The sequence below is a fragment of the Schistocerca cancellata genome, chromosome 4 (assembly GCF_023864275.1).
Source record: "Schistocerca cancellata isolate TAMUIC-IGC-003103 chromosome 4, iqSchCanc2.1, whole genome shotgun sequence".
Classification (NCBI taxonomy): domain Eukaryota; kingdom Metazoa; phylum Arthropoda; class Insecta; order Orthoptera; family Acrididae; genus Schistocerca; species Schistocerca cancellata.
Window position 1 is genome coordinate 724,870,995 of NC_064629.1, and position 27,069 is coordinate 724,898,063.

Genomic DNA, 27,069 nt, shown 5'->3' on the forward strand with positions numbered 1-27,069 from the left:
TGCAACAACACTGTGTTCTAGGTGGTGGAATTCCAACACCAGAAAAATCCTCTGTTCTAAGGAATAAACCATGTTGTCTACAGCATACTTGCACGTTGTGAACAGCACACGCTTACAGCAGAAAGACAACGTACAGAATGACGCACCCACAGACTGCATTGTCTTCTATATCTTTCACATCACTTGCAGCGCCATCTGTTGTTGAAAATTGTAACTACTGTAATTTCGAAAGTTTGTCCGCCTGAAAATGTACTGTTTTCCCAAGCATATTGCAACAAACGGTGTATTTCTATCGCTGCTCATTTAGTTTTTATTGCCGTTTCAAATATACCGGTCATTTTTGAAACACCCTGTATGTCCATGTATTATAAAATTTGTTTTTAAATTGTCAGCTGAGAAAATTGATAAACTGAGAAACAATTTCATTACATTCATATTTGAAATAGTCAATTAAATGCCTTCATCTCTGTAGTTTACAACTATGAATAAAGCTAAATATTTTTTGCTCTGTTTCAGCTCTGCCACATTCCTGCTGGCTCCGAAAATATGTTTTCCTCTGCACAGCATGTGGAGGACTGTCTGTACTCTTGGGAATACTGTTTCTCACAGTATACTTCATGCTACGATCATACACTTCTTCACTGAATTACTTTGAAACTATACCAACTTACGTACCAGCAACTATGGTAAGATGTAATTAAATGTGTATATAAATTTTTACCTGTCACATGGGTCCAGTTTGATCATAACATATGAGTGGAAGAATTTCACTAATAAATCAAATTTTAAACTAAACAATAACATATGAACACAGTTTGTAGAGACAATTTAGACTGAGGTGACAAAAGTCATGAGATACCTCCTATTATCATGATGGATTTCCTTTTGCCCAGTGTAGTGCAGCAGCTCAGTGTGTCATGGACTCAACAAGTTGTTGGAAGTTCCCTGCAGATATATTATGCCATACAACCTCTACAGCCATACATAATAGTAACAGTGTTGCCATTGCAGGATGTTGTGCACAATGTGACCTCTCGATTATGTCCCATAAATGTCTGATGGTATTCATGTTGGATGATCTGGGTGGTCAAACCATTCACTCAAATTGTCCAGAATGTTCCCCAAACCAATCACAAACAATTGTGACCCGGTGACATGAAACTGTTGTTTGACAATGTGAAGTCAATGAGTGACTGTGAATGGTCTCCAAGTAGACAAACATAATCATTTCCAGTCAATGATTCGTTCAGTTGGACTAGAGGACCCAGTCCATTCCATGTAAATACAGCCCAAACCATTATGGAGTCACCACCAGCTCACACAGTGCCTTGTTGGCAACTTGGGTCTGTGGTCAAGGGTCTGCACCACACTCAAACTGTACCATCAGTTCTTACCAACTGAAATTGGAACTCATCTGACCAGGCCATAGTTTTCCAGTCATCAAGGGTCCAATGACATGGTCATGAGCCGAGGTGGGGCAGTGCAGGAAATGTCATGCTGTTAGCAAAGGCATTCGTGTCAGTTTTCTGCTGTCATAGCCCATTAACAGCAAATTTTGTCACATTGTCCTAACAGATAAGTTTGTCATATGTCCCACATTGATTTCTGTGGTTTTTTCACACAGTGTTGCTTGTCTGTTAGACTGATAACTCTGTGAAAGTGCTGCTGCTCTTGGTCATTAAGTGAAGGCTGTTGGACTGTGTGTTGTCCATGGTCAGAGGTAATGCCTGAAATTTGGTATTCTTGACACACTGTTGACACTGTGAATCTCAGAAAATTGAATTTCTTAATTAATACCAAACTGGAATATCCCATCCATCTAGGTCCAATTACCATTCTGTGTTCAAAGTCTGCTAATTCCTGTTGCATGGCCATAATGACATGGGAAGCCTTTTCACATGAATTAGCTGAGTACAAATGACATCTCTGCCCTTTTATACCTTGTGTACATTATACTGTCACCACTTGAATATGTACATGTTGCTATCCCATGAATTTTGTCACCCCAGCATATGTTAGGTACTTCAGTTCACAAAAAATTTTTTAAAAATTCAGATCTTGATTTTCTCAACAGTGTTAAATGTCCTTGTTCATCTGCAGTTCCATGGAAAACACATTTTGAGGAACAATTTTTGTAACTAGTGAACACACAATGTATTCACACCACATTCTGAGGTCCTGTTTTATTTAGTACTAATTCCACATGTCCTGGATTTTTATCATTTACCAAAACTAGTTAGACCTTTCCTTTTTGTTCTCATTTTATTTTGATAGTATGAGATCTGAGAGCAGTTCTTTTGACAAACATTACAAAATAAAGAAGAAGCATATTACAAAAGCATAGCATTTCACAGAATTATTGATTTGCAGCAACACAAGAATCTTAACACTTAAATATGTTCTGCTGGTGGGATTTTATTTGGAAAACATATTATAGTAAGCATTACTTATGTCTTGACAGCTGGATGTTCCCATATAACAGGAAAAAGTATTAACTTGTTTTTCAAGTCTTCAGTTGCAATGAGATGCCTTCCTTGTATTTAACCCTAACAAAAAGCAAATTACTCAATGCTTTAACATACATTTTCAAAAACTATGATGACAACTAAAGGAAAATGTTTATGGATAGCAAACTGAAGTGCTGCCAAAAGTATTATACTGCAATAACCAGTATAGTTGAGATTCTTCAGGTGGGACATCTCTCCATTTGAAAATGATTAAATAACATGAGAAAAGACAAAAAACAGAATATAAGATGAGAAATTAAGTCTCAGAAACTTCTAGGTTATTATTTTTTGGTACATTTCACAGATTCAACCTATAATCTGAAATACTGGCTACAGTTATGTTTCTTTATGCAAATGATTTAATTATTTTTTTGTTAGATAACCTAATGTTTTAGTAGTGGCTGCAAGTGTCCATGGTCAAAACATATAATTAAGATTGAGAATTATAAGACCTGTTTCTTCTAAGGATATTATTTGAAGCTATTTTTTCATATGAACTGAGAATTTAGTGATAATTTATTTATACAATTTTTGTCACTTGATTATGATTAGTGGAAAGTACACACAGAAAGTGTGTATTGATTCAATCATACATCAATTTCTTCATGTTTATTTTTGTTGGTAGGTTCTTTCACTGTAGAACAATAATTCATTAAATTTTAGATGACTGGTTACAGCACATTTAAAATAACAGGAATAACACTTCATGCATAATGCAATACAACTAAAACAAGCTTCCTCTCTTATTTCTTTCCAGCTCATTGTCACTGGATTAATTGTGATGTGTTTGGCAAGTAGGAAGAATCGTTACGAATACCTGGTAAGCAAAACACTGCACTGAAGTCCTTAAATGGCAGGGAACTTTTCCTCCTTAGCACCAGTTATTTGTATTAGAAACTCTTTAGTACTACTTAGGGAATATTATTAAGTGTACATAAAGGTACTTATAAATGTACATTATTTATATTGATCTGCCTAAAGCTGTGAGTGATTGCAAACATATAAATGGAGCCTGTGCACATGCAGGCACATGCATGTATGCATGAGCACATTCACCCAAACCTATTTTGCATTATATGTGAGTGTGCTGCATTCTGTATAAGAATGAAAGTTGGAAACTTGAGTTACATTGTTCAGCATTTTTGTACTGGTCTTCCCAGTACTAATATGTTTCACTAAAAGATGAGTAGTTGGCACCATAACATAATTTGTAATTGTTTGTATCCCATCCTGGTTTTCTGTTATTGTGCTAATGTGTATGATTATAATTGTTTCATCAAGTCTTTTAACCACAAGAATTTCCTAGTGGAAAAAATGTGGCCTTTCAAATTCTGACAATTCTACGAAAATCATGTCATTTCTGCTTCAGTTTAACAATAATGAACAGCTCCCATTATATTTGCAATGCTAGTGACATGGATACATGAGTAGTTAACTAAAGAGGCTATTGCAGCAATTTATTGATGATATAGGGAATGCACAAACAAGTGTAGCCACTATGTGAAGTACTGGTACTAATAAAAATATTTGTCTTTAAATGCTAATAATTAAATAACTGGGGAATCTCTCATTGTTGTCTTCATTTGTATTGTGAGCTACACACAGAATAAATTCCAATTTTATGATACTACTGACAAGGGAACATGGCCTCATATTTTGTGGAGAAAAAAGTGCCCCTGCAAGATATCAGCCCCCAGCAGTTGACCCCATGCAAAAAGTTGGGTCATAGTTTTGATACTATGTAGTTATCATGTGTAGTTATCATGGCTGTCAGCGTGTCTGTGCAGTGTGATGCATGTGTGGTGTGATTTTTATGTTTATAAACTTTGTGCTGTTAAAACAATTTTTGCGCTAGCTTCCAGGAGTGCAGAATTCCTATTATGTTTCCAATGTTCTGTTTATTCTCAGACCTATGGAAGTTTTATGTTTTGTGTACACTCTTTCTTCGACAAAGAATTATCATTGTCTTGGGTCATTTTAGTTATGGTAAACAGAGCAGTTTTGTTCATTCCTGACTAGCACATATATCTGCATTCATGATGCTCACGAGTTTCACTGTTTTGTCCAGTTTCAACAATGAACAAAGTTATTATTACTTCAGAATGAAGGTGTCATTTGTACAAATTAATCATAACTCTATGTGAGATTTACAGTTGGATTGGCAGGATCACAGCTCAATGGCTGAAGTGATGACCCCAAAATGATCTGCCTGCATAATGCATGAATTTGACATGTTACTATCAAAGGTAATTCATGAGATGGTGGAATGCTTGGTAGTGATGAATTCCCCTGTGTTAAGACACACAGCATGATTGCTGCCCTTCTGGTCTCACAATCCAGCCCTCTGATTCACACAAGTTGAAGCTAGCTTCTTCTACTTGGGTATCACTGTGGAGTCTGTGAAGTTCACATTGGTCATAAGTCAACTCAACCACTGGTATGTCACTGAGGTGCAGGATGTAATTACCACACTGCCTGAAAGCAATTCATATGACTGGCTGAAGACATAGTTAATCAGAAAGTATCAGCTTCACTAGAAGAATGCCTCCATCAGGTTTTAACACAAGAGGGCATTGTGGACCACAAACCATCCCAGTACCTGCAGAGTAAGATCAATGCTGGTACAGATCCAGACAGCCTGCTATGAACTATTTGGAATAGCTGTTTGCTGTCTCCAATTAAGGGGATTATAGCATCTGAGTTAGATATGTCTCCAGATGTAGTGTTGGACCTAGTGGATACAGTACAAGATGCTATGTCTGCGGCACCCGTCAGTATGGTAACCATACAGTGCACAAGCACATGAACAACTGCATCGTATGTAGACTATGATGCACTGACAGCTAAAGTGGACGTGTTGACCCAGCACATGAGTCAATAATTGTCTCAGTGTGATGCAAGTAGTGATTGAGGCTGGCCAAGTCACTGAGGATGCTCAAGTGGCAGGCCATCATCCACCACTTCTGCACCAGTGACTGAACCACAACAAGAAATTTGTTGGTATCATAGTAAATTTGGGAAACAGGTGTGCCACTGTATGTAGGTACCTCATCTGATCTATGCTGCAGCACCTGTTCAAAACTGCCCAACGGACAGGTTTGAAATATTTAGTGGACACAGGGTCCAATCTGTGCATCTGCTCCTGTACACCCGTGTACCATGATACGCCCTTGTAGGCAGCCAATGTCATTCTGACTGACTGTTATCAACAGTTTCTCCATAGAAACATATGGCATGCAGTGTTTTTAATTGCATTTGGTTCAGAGAAGTGTGGTACATGTCAGCTTTATGGTGATTACAGAGCTTTCAATGCCCATACAGTGCCTGTGCCATTGCTCTGCAACTACAACCATGTGATGAGTTGCACCTGCCTGTACAGTGTGCACCAAGGCCTACATACAAATATTCTGAAGACAGCCATAATAACCTTGTTCAGCCTATTTGAGAGCTAGTTCATGATATTTTACCTCCAGAAAGTCATGCAAACTTGGGAGAGATCCATCAGTTCTATGTTACAAGGGCTCTCCTTTTGTTTCGCCTACTTAGATGACATGCTGATATTTTCAGTCTCGCTAGAACAGCATTGTCAACATATCGTTGAGGTATTCAGGTGGCTAGAACAGGTGGTACTGAACATGATAAAATGATCTTCAGTCAATCGCAAGTGGGCTTTCCTGGCCATCATATTTTCCCGTCAGGCTCCTTGCCACTACCTCACAAAGTGAAAGCCATCCACCAGATCTCTTGGCCAACCACAGTCAAAGAATTACAGTATTTTCTCAGAATTCTGCATTTTCACTGCTGCCACATGCTATACTGACCCAGATCCGGGAGAGGGGAGGGGGGGGGGGGGAAGCGGGGATTGGGGCACAAACGAAGGTATCTGCTCTGGGCAGCAATTTCAGGGGGTGCCAAATTAATATTCTTGAAGAAAAAAAAACTTTTCTTGCAAAGCACCTAGCATCTAGCACATGTTGGTCTATCAGTTGTTCATATGATATTCAAATGCATCCATATTGGATTTTGAACATCTGTGAACACATTCTAATTTGCTATCTGAACAGATCATAAGTTGATTTTTGAATTTGTGCATAGTTTATGACGCATCTCTGCCAGGGGAATCCCCATAGCATCTAGAAATAAAAACTTTCCTACAGACAAAAGGGGTCAGGTCTATAAGAGATGAGCTGAATAAACCTGCATGGGTGAATGCTAATCACTGTTTGTTTATGTGGTTGATTGGGTATGAGAATGATCAACATTGCTATAATTACTAGCGAAATGCATAGATTCAGACTACTGAATGGAAATTTTAAGATTTACGAAAGATTACATATGAAATGAAATTTTGACAGAAAATTTTTGCCAGATTGCTACACTACTAGGCCCCAGTTATACAGTCCCTGGTTAGCAGCCACTTAAGTTCTGTTCTCAGAATAGCATGGAAATGTGTTGTATGAACACATATTAAAAAAGTAAAAAAATAAAAAAATGGAGAATAAATGCAGGATAACTAAACTGATGATTCTGGCAGGGTTAGTGAAGCTAACCAGAGAATAAGTTTTGACAATGGCAGGAATATTACAGAATCACACAAATTGTATGGAAGAATTATGACAATTCCAAATTTATATAAAATTTTGTAATACTACTTTTTGATCTCATGCTTGATAAACTGGAGCATATGAATGAAATCTGAAACTGTTTCCTAACATAAAATGTTTTGCTTGTAGTAGGTCTGTTAAGCATTTGATATTGGTACTTCATGAATTATATTCTATCATGTTATTTATGTAAATACAGTAGATAAAAATGACCATTTGTTCTGAAACAGTTTCGCTTATTTGGCATGTGTTACAATTGCTGCAATATTAGAAAGGCCTACTTCATTTTATCTAGCAACACTGAGAAAATAGACATAATCAAATTGAGAAACCACACCTGTCTTGGGTACTATTTGTATTAACAGCTTTTTCAGTATTAGACAATGACATTTTGATTTTTCATGTAGAAAAGTGTTTGACAAATGTTGATGAGATAATAGGTTCTTTCACAGAAAGGAAAGCATGCTGTATAAAGCTGTAGCAAGATTACAGAGAGAGAAAATGCTGGGACATAAGGATTCAAAAAATGTCTACTGCCTTACCTGTCTCTTGTCTTTGCTGGTTTAATCTTTCCTATGAGGGTTGCCAGGAAGTAATACACGGCATTTTTTTTTTCTCACCCAAAAACGATGCTAGAAATGCAAAACATTATGTACGTCTTATTTAAAGTCTCCTGAATGAGTGGACCAAGCTTTCATCACTACTGACAAATAGTGTAGCTGCTACAGTTTCAAAATGGCATCTGTAGGTGATGTATGTTACAAGCAATGTGCCATCATTGAAGTTCTCACTGCAGAGAAAGAAACTGTGGGTAATATTCACAAACACTTGTGCAAAATCTATGGAGAATCTGCTGTTGACAGAAGTACAGGTAGTCACTGGGCATGAGGTTGAGATCATCAGAAGGCAGTTTGTCAGAGCCCCACAATTTGCAATGGTTGGGGAGACCATCCACGTCCATCACACCTGACATGTTGCTGCAAGCCCTTGGACTTCCACTTGCTTTGGCCATTAAAGGATGCCATTTGTGGAAGACATTTTGAGGATGATGAGGAGGTGATTCACACAGTGAAGCACGGGCTCCACCACCAGGACAAGGATTGGTACCGACAAGGCATAGATGCCCTTGTTTTGCGCTTGAGAAAGGCTATAGAATGGGAAGGAGATTACGTGGAAAAATAGAGTGTGTAGATAAGACATCATTCTTTCATATGTGTAGTTCTCATTACATTCAATAAAGAATTGTTGAAGAAAAAAAATCCGTTCATTACATTGTGGGCAACACTCATATACTAAATTTTATAGCACTCAAAACAGAAAGTTGTTAGCTAACAGCCAATAAAGAAAGCAAAGTTTCTGAAGATTTCTTACTCTCCTGGTTACAAATAATCCCACCCAGTATTAATTATGAGCTTTTTTTAAGGGGGTTAGAATGTCAGACCAGTCAATGGGAGCAGGAGAGGCACCATAGGACATTTTAATTTCCACTGTCCTGAATATAGGTTTCATGGCTTCCATTACAAAATATACATGCTTGAATTCCACAGAGTGAAATACAGTGATGTGAGATAGAAGAATGTTGTGTGAAGAGGCATGGCACTGCACTTTGGCACACTTAAGACTAAATAACATCTTCCATTTTCTCGAACATATATGTTTTATGTATCAAACTCTTCAGGAAGAAGTGGGCTACAAAGTGAACATGATTTTGAAAAATCAAATTTTTGTTAAATTTTGATGTCCTATCTCAAACACTCGAGGGGAAAGGGGGGAGGGGGGGAGGTACGACTATCAAGTTTTTGCCCTGTTCTGAAATATACTAGATCTGTGGCTGCTGTCACATGCAACAAAAATGCAAGAACCTGTAACAATAGTGCTCACATGTCATAAATCCAAAGGAAACACAGCAATTTCATTGACAGACCACATGACTGCTGTATTCGTAATTACTAATGAACATGCTTTATGGAATGATTCACAGTTATTTCACTATAAAGAGTTTCCAACAGTAATACTATTTTACATGGAAATTGTTTGTGATCAAATATTATTAAGCAACATGAATAAAAAACATTTTTACAAATTTTCTATGTCAATAACTTGCTGCAACTAAGAAAGTAATCTCATATAGCCTTTGAAAACTGAATTATCCACACCGAAAATTCACTATTATAACTATTAGGAGGCAAAACCACAACCTAATGGTCTGTCTCTTCATAATAGTTTATGTTGAACTGAGCTTTGTAAAGTCTGCAAATAGTAAACTAGAAAATGATGGCCTATATCAAAGCTCACATCATACAAAGTAAGACAGACACTGATCCTGGTGTTATCCTAGATTGTTATAAAATTATATTTACCATATGCTTGTTACATAAGTTCTGCCGGTTGTGTCTGTAAAACAACCTGGGAAATAATGTATAAAGACTGTAGGAAAAGCAATATCATAAACACAACAGCACAGTACTAAAAGCAAATGATGAAATAATAAATGGCCTGAAAGAAAGTTGTAAGAAATTCATACAAAAGTGCAGTATAATGGGCACAAATTAAGTACATGACTTCACACCCAATTTTGAAATTTTTTTGGCGTCATTAGTCTTCTGACTGGTTTGATGCAGCCTGTGAGGGATTCCAATCCTTCACTAATCTCTTGATATCAGGCTAACACTTGCACCCTATGTCCTCAATTATCTGTTGGCTGTATTCAAATCTCTGTCTTCCCCTACAGTTTTTACCCTCTACAGCTCCCTCTAGTACCATGAAGGTTATTTCCTGATGTTGTAATACATGTCCTGCTAATGTGTTCCTTATTCTTGTCAATGTTTTCCATATGATCCTTCCTTCATTGATTCTGTGGAGAACCTCCTCATTTTTTATTTTATCAGTCCACCGAATTCTCAACATTCCACTCTAGCACCACATCTAAAATCCTTTGATTTTCTCCTGTTCTGGTTTTCCCATTGCCCATAGTTCTCTACCATACAATTCTGTGCTCCAAATGTACATCCTCAGAAATTTCTTCCTCAATATTTGATACCAGTAGATTTCTCTTGGCCAGGTATGCTCTCTTTGCCTGTACTAATCTGCTTCCTATGTCTTCCTTGTTTTGTCTGTGTTGGTTAATTTTGGTTCCAAGATAGCAGAATTCCTTAACTTCATCTACTTCATGATCATCAATTTTGATGTTAAGTTTCATGCTATTCTCATTCCTGCTACATCTCATTACCTTTGTCTTTTCCTGGTTTACTCTTAATCCATATTCTGTACTCATTAAACTGTTCATTCAGTTCAACAGATCCAATAATCTTTCTTCATTTTTACTGAGGCTAGAAATATCATCAGGGAATCTTATCACTGATACATTTTATCCTTAATTTTAACCAACTCTTGAACTTTTCTTTTATTTCTATAACTGCTTCTTCATTGTATAGATTAATACCTGCATATCTGTCTTACACCATTTTTAATCCAAGCACTTCATTCTTGGTCTTCCAGTCTTAATTTTCCCTCTTGGTTCTTGTACATGCTGTGTATTACCCACCTTTCCCTAAAGCTTGCTCCTGTTTTTCTCAGAATTGTAAATATATTGCACCATTTTCTAGATTGATGACCCTATAAGCATGCCTTGATTTTCCTTTAGCCTTGCTTCCATTATCAACTGCTCTGTCAGAAGGCTTCTGTGGTTCCTTTACCTTTCTTAAAGCCAAACTGATCATCATATAATGAATCCTTGATTTTCTTTTCCATTCTTCTGCATAATGTCGTCAGCAGCTTGTAAAAATCAGCTGTTAGTTGATGGTGTGATAGTTCTTGCACTTATCTGCACTTGATATCTTTGGCACTTTGTGAATGATATTTTTTCTGAAAACCTAATGGTATGTTGCCAATTTCATAGATTCTACACACCAACTTGAGTAGGCTTATCCCCCAGTGATGTCTTACGGTCAAACATCTAATTTTGGAATTTCTGTCTGACCATGACATAGTCCAGCTGGAACCTTCCCATGTCTCTGAATCTTTTCCATGTATACCTCTTCCTCTTGTGATTTTTGAACACAATATTCATTATTATGAACTGAAATTTATTGCAGTACTCAATTGGTTTTATCCTCTCTCATTCCTAGTGCCAAGCCCATATTCTCCCATAACCCTTTCTTCTATTTCTTCCCTTGCAACTGCTTTCCAATCTCCCTGGACTATCAGATTTTCATCTTCCTTTACTTAATGAATTATCCATTCAAAATCGTCATATACTTTCTCTCTCTCTCTCTCTCTCTCTCTCTCTCTCTTCATCTGTGGCTTGTGACATTGCTCTGTACACTGGAGCTACCACTGTTGGCACTGTCTTGCTGTCAAATCTGATGACAACAACCCTATCACTGAACTCTTCAAACTTGAGATCCACAAACATTTGAAATGATGATAATAGATAAAATCTACTCATAAATACTTAGTTTTTTTTATCACTGTTACTTACAAATACTTTTATCTGTGGCTGTTATTAAGTGTGTGTTATTGCACATCTTGAATTACTTCATTTATAAATGGAAGGCAGTATGCTGAAAGAGTTGTTGCTGAAATGTATATGAGAGTTAAAAAATGTAATACATTTTGTTATACCCTTAGGAGTCCCCTAACAGCCCTCTCCTACCTGTTGTATCCTTTCTTATAATGAAATACAACCTGTAATTTACAAACTGTTGTTTTGTTTTAGATCAAGCTGTGTGGGATATGTTGTTTAGTTGGCAGTGTGCTGTGTATTGTGGTGACCATTAGCACAACAGTTATACATATGAGTAGGCTCCAAACTCTACGTGAATCTATGTACACACAAAAGACACAGACCTGCACATGCTATTCTGCTTTGCTACAGTCATCAGACAAAATGGAGGAAGGTGGGTTCCTTGAGTTTATCCAATATTTTAAATTTTTTGTATTTGATTGAGTAACATTTTATTAAAATTAAATAAAAACATTTTAAATGGTTTTTGAGCTTAAGAAGCTATATAATCAATTCTCAAGGTTTATTTGTATACACATTGTCCATTATGTGGAACTTTTTTTTTGGGAGAGGGGGGGGGGGGGGGGTGAGGACTCTTCTCTTGTTCAAAAAAATCTGCATCATCCAGAAAAGAACGAGTAGAATCATTGTTAGACTGAGTCCAAGAATATCTTGTCACAAATTATTTCAGCAGTTGGGGATGCATACCATTGCTTGTTTTCTCTCATGTGCTTTTTTCTGTATCCAGAAATATCCACCACATACAAGAATGACATGTACTATGAATCTGAAAGAAGTATTAAGTACACTGGCACCGAAATTTTCATCTCTCTTACCACAGAAATGAAATGCTTGAGAAACAAGGGATTTATTTTCTAACCAAAATTACAGCATTTCCTACAGTTCACTTTTGCCACCTTGTCAAAGTATTTGTAAATGTAATCTTATAAAATGAATAAATATCTTAAATGGTATTGCATTTATAAGTGCTAATATAAGTATTATATAGGAAATTTTGGGATTGCTCATTCATTTATTTCTGTGTCCAGTTGGCATTTCCAGAACACAGTAATTCTGATGGCCTTGATATTAGCCTTGATCAAGTCTTGCATTGTGCAAGGTTGTTCCAGTAGAGGGCATATGAGCAAGTGATCCAGATCTTGTGTTGTTCTGCTCTTGCAGGGCATGTCTCCACCACCTGGAAGGATGCCCCATTTTTACATTTTCGTCTGTCATTGGGGAACATCCACCTTAAGATGACTGTGTGATTTCCAAACAGATCATTTCCTGGGGCCAGCTCTTCCTTTGCAGGGTTATCCAGTGGCAGATTGCTCTTTCAACTGGTGATACAGCTAGACTCAGGTGTTCGCTAGAGTGGCTGTGTCCAAGTGATGAAGCTCTTTCTAGTTTTCAATCAACAGACTGCATCTTGATGATCATGCAGTGGATGATGGATATCATTGACCTGCTTTGCCCTCTCAACATTGCCAGCAACAGCCCTTCTGACAGAGGGAGGAAACTATTCCAACAATCCTTGAACATATTCTGGGTTCAAATATAATAAATTTTCCTGAGGCTGAGAAGATCATGTCCACAAATCAGCATGGCTTTAGAAAGCATCACACATGCAAAACTCAGCTTGGCCTTTTCTCACATGATATACTGAGAACTATGGAAGAAAGGCAAAGGGGAGAGACCATATTTCTAGATTTCCAAAAAGCACTTGACATGGTGGCCTATTGCAGGCTGTTAATGAAGGTATGAATAATGAGTGGCTCGAAGACTTCTTAAGTAATAGAACCCAGTATATTGTCCTCAATGGTGAGTGTTCACCAGATAGAAGGATATTGTCAGGAGTGCCTCAGGGAAGTGTCATAGGACCGCTGTTCTTCTCTATATACGTAAATGATTTAGCAGATGGGGTGGGCAGCTATCTGTGGTTGTTTGCTGATGATGCTGTGGTGTATGGTAAGGTGTTGAAGTTGAGTGACTGTAAGAGGATACAAGACAACTTAGACAGAATTTCTAGTTGGTGTGATGAATGCCAGGTATCTCTGATTGTAGAAAAACTAAGTTAATGAGGAGGAGTAGGAACAACAAACACTTGATATTCAGCTAAAGCATTAGCAATGTCCTGCTTGACCCGGTCACCTCATTTAAATATATGAGTGTAACATTGCAAAGCAATATGAAATTGAACAAGCATGTGAGAAATGTGGTAGGGAAGGAAGGTAAATGATCAGCTTCAGTTTATTGGGAGAATTTTAGGAAAGTAGGGTTTATCTGTAAAGTAGACTGCACTTTTTTTTTTTTTTGAGGAAAACTATAGAGAAAACTTAGAGAACTGGCATTTGAAGTTGACTGCCAAATGATTCAACTGCCGCCAACATATGTTGCACATAAGGACAATGAAGTTAAGATATGAAAAATTAAGGCTCATACGGAGGCATATAAACAGTTGTTTTTCCTTCACTCTGGTTCAAATGGTTCAAATGGCTCTGAGCACTATGGGACTTAACATCAGAGGTCATCAGTCCCCTAGAACTTAGAACTACGTAGACCTAACTAACCTAAGGACATCACACACATCCATGCCCGAGGCAGGATTCGAACCTGCGACCGCAGCAGCAGTGCGGCTCCAGACTGAAGCACCTAGAACCCCTTCACTCTGTCTGCAAGTGGAACAGGAAAGAAAATGACCAGTAGTGGCACACAGTACCCTCTGTTGTGCACCGTACAGTGGCTTGGCACATACTCATCTAATGCATATTGTACGATGGTTTTGAACTTTGTCCACTGATCCTCAACATTATCTGTACTAGAGACAAAACTTCTGTGTTGAGCCATCAGGTACTCTGTAATCTGCTCTTAGTCACTTTTGCTAAACAGAAAAATCTTCCTACCTTTTTTAACATTTCTATTTACGGCTGAAATCATCAATGCAGTAACTGCTTTATGATTGCTGATTCCCTGTTCTGCATTAACTGTTTCAAATAGTTCGGGTCTGTTTGTCACCAGAAGGTCTAATATGTTATCGCTACGAGTCAGGTCTCTGTTTAACTGTACAAGGTAGTTTTTAGATAAAGCATTTAAAAAAATTCACTGGATTCTTTGTCCCTGCCACCCGTTATGAACATTTGAGTTTCCCAGTCTATATCCGGCAAATTAAAATCTCCACCCAGAACTATAACATGGTGGGGAAATCTACTCAAAATATTTTCCAAATTATCCTTCAGGTACTCAGCCACAACAGCTGCTGAGCCAGGGGGCCTATAGAGACATCCAATTACCGTGTCTTAGCCTGCTTTAACCGTGACATTCACCCAAATTATTTCACATTTTGGATCTCCGTCAATTTCCTTCGATACTATTGCACTTCTTATCGCTATAAACACACCTCCCCCTTCACCGTCCAGCCTGTCTCTGCGGTATACATTCCAATCTGAGTTTAGAATTTCATTACTGTTCACATCTGATTTCAGCCAACTTTCTGTCCCTAGTACTATGTGGGCATTGTGACTGTTTATTAATGAGAGCAGTTCTGTGACCTTTCTATAGATGCTCCTGCAGTTTACTATTACCACATTAATATTGTTATTCCCTGTTGCATTTTCCTTACTCCTACCTTGCCACGTCTCAGGAGGCGTCTTGTCAGGCCTAGGGAGGGAATTCTCTAACCTAAAAAACCCACATGTGCACTCCACACGTACTTCACTACCCTTTTAGCTGCTTCCTGTGTGTAGTGCATGCCTGACCTATTCAGGGGGACCCTACATTTCTCCACCCGATAGCGGAGGTCGAGAAATTTGCACCCCAGATCTCCGCAGAATCGTCTGAGCCTCTGGCTTAAGCCTTCCACTCAGCTCCAAACTAGAGGACTGCAACCAGTTCTGGGAATGATACTACAAATAGTTAGCTCAGATTCCACCCCATGAGTGAGGCTTTCCGCCTTCACCAACTCCACCAACTGCCTGTATGAACTGCGGATGACCTCTGGACCTAGACGGAAGGAGTCATTGGTGCCGACATGAGCAACAATTTGCAGTCGGGTGCACCCAGTGCTCTCTATCGCAGCCGGCAGGGCCTCCTCCACATCTCAGATGAGACCCCCCCGACAAGCAGACAGAGTGAACACTGGCCTTCTTCCCCAACCTTTCCGCTATTTCCCTAAGGGGCTCCATCACCCGCCTAATGTTGGAGCTCCAAATCACTAATAAACCCCTCCCCCTGTGTGCCTGCTTGGACCTTGCTGAAGGAGCGGCCACATGTCCACTCACAGGCAGAGCGTGCGATGCCACACGGCCAGCCTCCACATTGACCCTCCGCCTCGTGCGCCGCTAATGCCGCTGAAGCCGCCACTCCCGTTGGGGAGAGGGTGGCCCAACCATGCCCGGTACCCGCGAAGATGTCTCGACAGCATGGACAGTGGGTGAAGCATGTAACACCTGGGCTGTACCATGTGATGCACCAGACTCCCCACTGCCGCTACACTCCAAGGCAGCAGCCTGAAGATGGCTGACCGTGGCCATCAACACGTTCAGCTGTTCACAAACAGTGGCCAGCTCCTCCTGCGTCCGTACACAGCAGTCACACATCCTATCCATCCTAAGAAATCAATTTACTGTTGAGAGTTAATCAACTTTTAACTAGACTGCTAATTCACTAAAGGCAGTTGATAGTTGACTAAACTGTGGTTACTAGACACTTCTTATAGAAAACAATGAAAATAGCACTACCTGTCTCTGGACTGTATTCAAAACAAACACTAGCACTACTGGCTGACTAAAGGGACTCTCTCTGACTGTATTCAAAATGAACACGAAATCTACCGAACACTATCACTAGCACTCAACAATTAAAGCTTCCCAGAAGCAAAAACACATGGAAGAAGAAGTGACAAGTAAGAAAAATACAGTTAATACTTAAATTAACGTAGCTCGCTGCACAGCAGATGTGAAGCAGATGGCAGTTACGACGACACTGACACTACTGGCACTATGGCTGACTGAAGGGACTCTCCCTGACTGTATTCAAAATTAACACAAAATCTATGGAACACTATTACTAGCACTCGACAATTAAAGCTTCCTAAAAGCAAAAACACACGGAAGAAGAAGTGACAAGTAAGAAAAATACAGTTAATACTGTTAATACTGTACGTAGCTCGCTGCACAGCAGACGTGAAGCAGACGGCAGTTACGATGATGATGCAATCAACAGTTTCTCACAGCAGATTCAGTAGAATCTGAGTAATGAGTTCCTTTATACTGGCCTACGGAACAGGGAGAGGCCAAATGTATCCCTGGTAAAGCCATTCTTTTAGATATCTCCAGTACCAAAAGTCACACAGATTTAGATCAGGTGATCTTGCCGACCATGCATGTGGAAAACCTCTGGAGCTATGTTCATGGTAGGTTGCATTAAACAGATCTCTCCCCAGGCATGCAACATGAGGTGTTGCCCCATCTTGCATGAAAACAGTGCTTTCAACACAACTATGCTCTTCCAAAGCAGTAATCACCTGCTGTACAAGGAGGTCTCAATAATCACCAGAAGTCATGGTGCATCTGAGAGGCAGATTGTCTTCAAAGAAAAATTAGCCAAGACTAAAGGTGCTTGTGAATACACACCACACAGTCACATACGCTGAATGCAGTGGCTCTTCATGCACAACACAAAGTTTAACAGTGCCCCTAAATTGACAGTTCAGTGTATTCACTGTGCCCTGGAGTGTAAAATGTGTCTCATTACTCCATACAATATTTCCTGACCACCCACGTCATCAACTTTGATCCATGCCAGAAACTGAAGAGCAAATTCAGAACTTTGTGTAGATCATAGGATTTCAGTTGGTGCACCATCTGGATCTTGTACAGGTACCTGTGTAAAATAGACCACAAAACTTTTCATGCTATTGGCCGTGGGTTGGACAGTTTTTGTGACACTGCATGAGCACTAGCGCTAATCAGGGCATGTGCTGTGTGGTCAATTACAGCCTTCCTTCTCTAGGTGCCACACCAAGCTTGTTTGTGGATTTTAATTTCATTATCATCTTAATTCATTTAATGATATTGGGCCTCTCCTCAGGCCTTTCAGTCAGTTATACTCTCTCACTGCAACACTTAAATTGCTGCTTTTCACATAAAAAAAATTCACTAGCAGTGCACAGTCTCTCTTCTTGATTTCTCAACGGCCATACTTTCCACTCATGTTATGGCTTGTCAAATGACAGCATGGATGTCATACCATCAAACAAACTGTGCATAGCAGCAGATTTGCACCTGATGAGCAAAACTGGAACCAATTTTTTTCCAGTGTAAGTTACTCCACATTTATGTATTAACATATCTACCAAGTTTTATTGCCAAATGATAATTAAATCCTGCACTGGACCCCCAAGAGTAGCTGCACTTTAATTATAACCACCCTGTAGATAGTACCATTCTTAACATACTATAACATTCCATGTGTGTCTATATTTATATATATCAGAATTTTAAATGGCACTGTGTAACAACAAAATAGAATTATCATCTCAAGTCTATATAATAAATGACAATACAAAATGAAAACTCAGATGCCAAACTTTTTACAATCTAATTTGTACATTTTTTCAATGCAAAGGCTCACTATCAGGAAGCAAACACTTTTTTTCTGTTCTGTCCCCCTCACTCCTCCTCTCATCATGCTCTACATTGCAAACAGTATCACTAAATAGCTGGATATTGATGTACAGTTGATATGTTTACTCTCTCTAGCAAAATTAATAATTCAACTAAGAAATATGTCTTAAAAATGATTAAAGAAAAACACTACTGGTTCGTTTGGACAGTAACTGACACTGTGTGAAGAATAATGTCATATTTATTAATATCTATATGGAAAATGTTCACAAAAATTAAACTACAATTTGATTTACATAGAAAATTTTTTAACCTCCAAGCAACAGCACAGATAGGCATCAAATAGCTTTTGGAACCAGAGGATCCTTCATAGGATAGCGCAAAAAAGAAGAAATTATTAAATTAAACAAGAATAACCAGGATTTCATTACGAAAATCACCCACAGGTTTATCTCACTGTGTCCAGAGTCCTAGGTAATGTTTCTACTGATTTAGGGCTTGATCTTGTTTCCTCTAACCGTTTCTTCACTTGGAAACCTCTGATTTTCAACCATAGTGTCTCTGATACTTCTTGGCAGCTAAGCATTTTGCCTCTATATATATCCTGCTAACAAAACTGCTTTAATGTGGGAAACAACAATTTCTTAATGAGCCTATATGAGCTTTTTGAATGATTTTTGGCATTTTTTAATTCATTAAAAAATTAAAATTAAATTTCCTAAGAACTAAGCAATGTTGGTGAGTGTTATAAATGTTTGAGTAGTTCTTTTATTGAAAAAATTAATTAGAAATAAATTTTTCCTTTCATGCAGGTTTACGGTATGTTTTCAACTCAACACCAGACTGTGATGTCATCCATGGAGCACTCTACTCATGCTTACGAGCTTTATTTGGATTATCTGTTATTGGAATTCTAATATGTATTTTTTCTTGTATGCTGGTCTATCAGCTTCTCAGGTAAATATAATCTGCACATACACAATTTTCTCATTCCACCTCCCCCCACCCCTCACACACTCACACAATATCCAATAAATCCTACTGAAAATAATTTGGGCTGCAATGTTACGTAAAAGTAATTGAGTTGTAGGTCTTTACCAAAAAATGAAATTACTGCTTTTGAATTTTTGTAGCAACAAACAAATTATTTAAATACATTAAATTAATTTGGAATTGAAATTAATTACATCATGCTTCAGTTATTTACTAAACTGTGGGAATTTCTTTTAATAATGGTTATAAATGGTGTAAGTTAATTTCTGAAAAATAACTTATTTAGTTTATAGAAGAAATTATGTATTCTACTCTAATGGTTTCATGCATTAATTTCCTATCTTATATGAGACACAGAGCTTTTACGAAGTTTCCTGAGTTGAATAGGTCATTTCTGAATTTTTGGGAGTGGTATAAACCTACTAAGACATTTGGTCTACATCTTGTGCTATGGCCATGCATATCCGACCATCTAAAAAAATCTTAATGTTATTTGCTGAAAATATGACCAGTCACTGCAGGATGCTGGCCTGTCCCAAAGTTGTAATCAATATCACTGAAGATGTATTTTCATTATGTTTGTAACTCTGGGGCTCGTCTTTCAACTTATAAGTACATTTTGATCCTCTCCTGATCAGTTATGGCTAAAATCATTCCAGCAGGCCATCATCATCCATTAATTTTCAGCTGATCCTCTGTTATTTTTATAATGACCTTTTCCCATAGCTTGGACAAGGGATAGGAATTGGGGAGAGCAATACTTCTTTGATTGTTGGAGTGCATTATTTTGGCAATGTAAATACAAATTGTTTGTCCCGATTACAAGTGACGACAGCAGTATATAAAGTGTAAAACAATAAGGTAGTGGATCAGATCATATCACTGTAGAAACAATCAAAGCACTTGACGAGACTGGTCAGGAGTTGTAGTACAGAATACTCAACAAGGTTTGGAAAGTAAATATAACAATTAGAGACTAAAAGTAATGCATCATCATCCCTCTCTTCAAAAAGTGTTATAGGAAAAAAATGCACTGACAGAGTTGTTTACTTTGATTTCACTTCCTCTAAAGTATATGAGTCAATTCATGTGGCCAGGTTAAGAAAATCTACTGAATCTGCACTGAAGGTGGAATAACACAACGTTAGTCCTAGTTGGTAAATTGTTGAACATGTTTTTCTGAAAACAGTGTTTCATGAGAAGAACTGGGAGACAAATAAATTACTTGTAACTATCTTTCTGAACATTGTGAAAGTATCATGTAAGCACATATTGGAATAATTTGAAGAGGGAAACAATTTTACTATGATAATAGTTAAAGAACAGAAGATCAGATACATCTGAAACACAGTCTCAGGTCTAACTTATAAGTTGTTTACCATCACTCCATAATGGATGAAGTATTAAAAGCTATTAAAAAAAAAAAAAAAAAAAAAAAAAAAAAACAAAGAACAACAACACACACCTCCAATACCTAATCCCTTTAGCTATCTTCACACAATACATGATAGCAGATATTATTCACATGATTTCCAATAACATTTGTGAGTGCTCAAATATCATCACTTGGTGGCTGTTCATCAATGTGAGCTGCAACACCAGCTAAATTGTCAGTTATACCCAGAATTCCAACTACTCAGATTTGACTTCTGTAAATCAATACATATGAAGCTGCATTACTTTTAATAATGATTGCTGAAGATGCACAGAGAAAATTCCAAAGGACATTTTGTATACATCAACAGATTCAAGACTGCTTAACATATTGAAAATGAGAGCTTTAGAAACACTCCATCTCCTTCTAGAAAAAACTGCTTTCACGAGAGATCTGAACATCTATGAGAAGTTAAAATTATATAGCCACTGGAAAATAGAACTCAACTCGCTGTATTTTAAGACAGTATACTACCAAGATGTTTTTTGTACACATCCCTTTGAATTACTCAAAGTTTGTGCTTCTCACTTGTTTCACTCCAAACTTTCCAAGTTTAACTCAAACAAAATTTTAACTTCTACAGTCACGATACATGAACCAACTGAGGGAGTAAAACACTGTGGGAGGTCATATTTCCATCCATATTTTTGAATGTAGTGATTCTGTAACACTTTCAACCACTGATGTGTAAATTTTTTTATGCTGTATTATAAAATGTCATACTAAAAATGTGTTCAATAAGTCTTTATGTGACTGTGTTTTGAAATGCTTTGTTGTCATACAACACAAGTTCTGATAGAAAAACCATCAAATAAACCCTTTATATTCAGACTGATGTATTCCAATGAGGTATCTGCTCAGTTCAGCTCCTAATGTAGAAAACGATCTTTTATTGCATTGGTTCGTGATTCACACAATATTTACAAAATCTGGCATGTCCAGTACTGCTGTTGATGCTTGGGAATACTCTTCATTGTGAAATATTGAGTTATCAAGTCACAAAACTAATCATGATGTGGTCTTTACTTCACATGTGCTGACAGAATACACTTTATCTGTGATATAGTGGTATAGGGTGTGACAGAAGCTGAAGAGCTAGCTAAATTAAATCTATGACATGAAGAACTTATTGGGATGGGTCTCAAAATCAGAAAAAACCAATACAATGGGTTTAGAGCTTAGCCAAAATTTACCAACAGTCTGTTCTGAAATTGAGAATGAACAGAGAGAGAGAAAGAGAGAAAGAGACAGAGAGAGAGAGAGAGAGAGAGAGAGAAGAGGGAGAAATTTCAGAACTTAGGTAGCATTATAGTTTTAGATATACCATACACTAAAAGAATGGAAACAAAGTACAAATTTTTCCATATTCCCCCATCTAGCATGTTACATATTGCAGTATTGCTTATGCAGAGCATATTTTCTACCTACAGTGATGTTTGGATATAATCAAAAATTAGTAGGCCACCAAAGAGTAATCTCAAGGCAACAATAGCACTTCCACTTTCTCATATACAAAGGACAAACAATGATAATATAAACTTTGAAGATATCCAATAACAACTAGGACCATAAAAAGACTACTGTAAATCCTTGAAGTAGAATGACTGTAGTGGTATGTTCATATGACAATAGTGGTTCTATGTACATCACCTTGTGTATGCTTTTATCAAAATGCACCTGAAAAGACAAAAAGAGAAAGACATTATGGTGATTACAGGGAGAATCAGATCTTCAAGGCCCTCAAAATTATATATATAAATTGGCATCAGTGTATGAACAAGAACATAAATTGTGTATTAACAAAGCATAATACAACATATACTCACATTAATGTGACCACTGTCTATGTTCAACATCATCATGCAATAACTACTCACAGATGGCAGGTGGTAGCACTAACTGTGGAGGGTATAAAATGTGTGCCAGAGGAATGTGAAAAACAGTGCAGTCATTGTCATAATGTGGAAACGTAGCAATTTACCTGATGTCAAAAAGGGCATTATCATTGGCTTTTGGATGAAGGGTGGAAGAATTTCCAAAATGGCTAAGTTTGTACACTGTTCGCATGCAGCCATGGTTAAAATATACCATGCATGGCAAACTAGTGCTATCAAAAACTGGTAATGCGGCAACTGTGATGTACCATGGGGCATAGATGACAAGGGTGAACAAAGGCTGTGGAAATGTGTATGGGTAAATACACATGCAACTGTTGCGCAACTGACTACCCAGATGAACCAAGGGGCTACCAATTGTGTCTGCTGAACAACCATTCAGCTAATGTGAATGGGACTAGCAGCAGGCACCTGATTCACACACCCATGCTGACTGCTGTCCATCAGTGACAAAGGCTGGAATTTGCATGCCAGTACTGTAATTGGACATCCACTGAGTGGCAACAGGTGGCCTTTTCAGATGAATCATGTTTTATGCTCCATTGGACATATGGTTGTTGGTGTCTACGGTGTGAAATGTCTGAAGCCAATACTCTCCAACTAGGAAGGAACATTATAGCCTAGTAATTATTTTCACGGCATTGCCTCAGTGATGGCATCATCCTGAAAGGCACAGTGGATCAACACGAGTATGCATCTATCCTTGGAGACCGTGTCCACCCCTACATGCAGTTTGTTTTTCCTCAGCACACTCGCATCTATGAACAGGACATTGTAACATTTCACATAGCTCACAGTGTACATGTGTGGTTTGAAGAACACCAGGATGAGTTTACTAAACTCCCCTGGGCACAACACCAAACTCCCCAGATTTAAACCCAACTGAGAATCTGTGGGACCACCTTGACTGGGCTGTTTGCACCATGGATTCTCAGCTGAGAAACCAAGCACAGGTGGCCATGGTACTGGAGTGGCATGGCTCCACATCCCTGTTTGTGCCTTTGAGAGTCTCAGTGACTCTTTTTGTGTATGTTTGCAGTGGTCTGCATTGCAAAAGGTTGTTATTCAGGCTTTTGACAGATGGTCACAATAACGTGACTGGACAATGTTGAAGAGACTCACATAGAATCACACCCAGCTTGCTGGTCAGGAGAAGTAATTATGATTACAATGAAAATATGATGGTAAAAATTGCATAGTAATACAACTCAAGTGTCAACTTAATCTAGAAAATAGTTTTACTCATACAACAATTTAAAATGTCCATGCATTGTGTGTTTCATTAAAGTGAATAACCTGAAAAATATGTCATAATTAAATACTTTGTTTTGAATTCTAGCAACAACAGAAACTTTTCTAAATTAGGGACAGTGTATAAATAGACTGCACACAAAAGGTATTTATAATGAAAAGGTTTTGTGCAGTAAATGTGTCACATTTGCAGAATACTGACCAAAAGCAAATATGAAAATGAATTTTTCAGTGATATTATGCCCTGACTTGTTACTGTAGATGAAAGCTTGATCTACCATATTAAGTGAGAAACAAAACAGTAAGCAAATCAGTGGCATAATGATGTTGCCTTGCACCAAAATAGGTGAAGTAAATTTCTCTGGTGCAAAGGGTTGGCCATGATTACCTTTCAAAGAGTAAAACAATGACTGGCTAATACTTAAAACATCTTCTGGACCAATTGCATTACAAAATATATGTGAAGAAGTCTGAAATGTTCCAGAAAAAATCATGACATTGCAAATGACCTGAAAGTTGTTGGCAATGGGGAAATGATAGGGATCTGAGTATGAAGTGGTTGAAACATCCACCATGTTGACAACATTTGGCATCTTCTGATGTCTACCAACTATGATTGTGCCATGAGATGTCCATTGTTAGAGGTATGAGGGATAAAACAAGAGCAAAACAAAATGCCTCACATGCAAGTGCAACATTAGTAGCAAACTCCAAGTGACAAACATCAGCCCTCTCATTGCTAGTGTGGTAGGTGGGCCAATTCTGGTAGTTTAGGATGTAATGTTGGAGGTAGCTGACTTGCTTAAAAACTGGTGTAACATCTTCTGGTGTGCTTATAGTACTCACAGACCTAAAAAGAAATTGGCATGGGAAAATATTTTGAGTGACAGGAAGAAGTTAGAGTAGACATAAATGGGTTTATTGAGAACTTAAAAAATCACACTTCAGGGATGTAATCAACACATAGTGGAAATCTTGAACAAGGGGACAAAACAAAAAGTGCATGATTTTTGATTTTAAAAAATCTCTCACTGGCAGGCCAAGAACCTTTTACCTTGCCCTCATACAAATAAGAAAGTGAATGCCCACTGACCTGCTAAGCAAGCTACTGCAGTCAGCAGCCATACTTGCTCATATATAATATGCCATATAGTTTGAGTTTACTGTCAATGAGGAGAGTAGTCATTGCAGAAAAGAAGAGCTCCTAGACATGGTAGGGGACAATGAGGTGGTAGAAGAATATTAAATTGCAAGTGAGGTAACTATAAATGAAGCACTTGTTCATTTGAAGAAGGTTGTATGAGGGTCTAAGTCATTGATTTATAAAAGGACCATATTTCAAATTAAGCCATGTCTAAAAAAACTATGAAGAAACTGAATCAGGGTGTGATACAAGGATTTAATCCCTCCCCAACATAAGTCTATGGGCTTAAAAATTATGCCATGTTGCTTGATTGTTGCTTAGTTATAGTTTAATGTCTCAGTCATTACTAGAGACAGCTGGAGAAGGACATGGGGAGGACTCTGCTGTAGTCTTTACACTTCACAGAAAACGATTCTGGCATTTACAAGAAGTAGTTCAGGAAAACATAAATCTGAATAGACAGACAATGATTTGAAGCTTACTCCTTCTAAATTTGAGTCCAGTTTGGGTTGAATACACTTGAATAATGCTCCTGATAACTTCATACATTTCTATGCTAACAAAAAACATTATATTCAGAAACAAAAATTCAAATACAGAAGTAATAATTCTGAATGGATGTGTAGTAACTGCATAATGTGTGTCATTCCATTCAGAATTATTACTTCTGTATTTGAATTTTTGTTTCTGAATATAATGTTTTTTGTTAGCATAGAAATGTATGAAGTTATCAACCTCATAAACTTACTCATAACCATTGAAACATCAATTCAATTGACAAATTCTATTATGGATAATGTTATATTTCATTTCCATAGAGAACAACATTCAAGTAATATAGCACAGTATATAGCCACTTGAATTGTAGTCGAGAAATCCCTATCTCAACATACTGATTTATTTTTGTCACTTAATGGAGGGAATATTTTGAAGAGTTGCTCAATGTAGGTGAAAATGCGATCAGTAATGTTTCAGATTTCGAGGTAGAATGGGATAGGAATGATGATGGAAATAGGATCACATTTGAGGAAGTGGAAAAAATGGTCAATAGATTGCAGTGCAATAAAGCAGCTGGGGTGGATGAAATTAAGTCAGAACTCATCAAATACAGTGGAATGTCAGGTCTTAAATGGCTACACAGGATAATTGAAATGGCCTGGGAGTCGGGACAGGTTCCATCAGACTGGACAAAAGCAGTAATCACACCAATCTTTAAACATGGAAACAGAAAAGATTGTAACAACTACAGAGGTGAAACTTCCTGGCAGATTAAAACTGTGTGCCCGACCGAGACTCGAACTCGGGACCTTTGCCTTTCGCGGGCAAGTGCTCTACCAACTGAGCTACCGAAGCACGACTCACGTCCGGTACTCACAGCTTTACTTCTGTCAGTACCTCGTCTCCTACCTTCCAAACCTTACAGAAGCTCTCCTGCGAAACTTGCAGAACTAGCACTCCTGAAAGAAAGGATATTGCGGAGACATGGCTTAGCCACAGCCTGAGGGATGTTTCCAGAATGAGAAACTACAGAGGTATCTCTGGGAACTACAGAGGTATCTCTTTAATCAGCGTTGTGGGTAAAATCTTCTCAGGTATTGTTGAAAGGAAAGTGTGAGTATTAGTTGAGGACCAATTGGATGAAAATCAGTGTGGGTTTAGGCCTCTTAGAGGTTGTCAGGAGCAGATCTTTAGCTTACGGCAAATAATGGAGAAGTGTTATGAGTGGAACAGGGAATTGTATCTATGCTTTATAGATCTAGAAAAGGCATATGACCGGGTTCCTAGGAGGAAGCTATTGTCTGTTCTACAAGATTATGGAATAGGAGGCAAACTTTTGCAAGCAATTAAAGGTCTTTACATGGGTAGTCAGGCAGCAGTTAGAGTTGACGGTAAATTGAGTTCATGGTTCAGAGTAGTTTCAGGGGTAAGACAAGGCTGCAACCTGTCTCCACTGTTGTTCATATTATTTATGGATCATATGTTGAAAACAATAGACTGGCTGGGTGAGATTAAGATATGTGAACACAAAATAAGCAGTCTTGCATATGCGGATGACTTAGTTGTGATGGCAGATTCAATTGAAAGTTTGCAAAGTAATATTTCAGAGCTAGAT

The 27,069-nt window shown here is 38.0% G+C and overlaps 1 protein-coding gene across 1 annotated transcript in view; it reads left to right on the forward strand.

Annotated features, from left to right (window-relative positions):
* Positions 1-522: 522 nt before the first annotated feature.
* LOC126183563 (uncharacterized) overlaps positions 523-27,069 on the forward strand; it is a 51,384-nt gene continuing 24,837 nt past the window's right edge. Inside the window, exons 1-4 of the mRNA XM_049925641.1 lie at positions 523-686; positions 3,265-3,327; positions 11,829-12,009; positions 19,051-19,195. Coding sequence (XP_049781598.1) covers positions 618-686; positions 3,265-3,327; positions 11,829-12,009; positions 19,051-19,195 — 458 coding nt within the window. The 5' untranslated portion in view covers positions 523-617. The remainder of the gene's footprint in view (positions 687-3,264; positions 3,328-11,828; positions 12,010-19,050; positions 19,196-27,069) is intronic.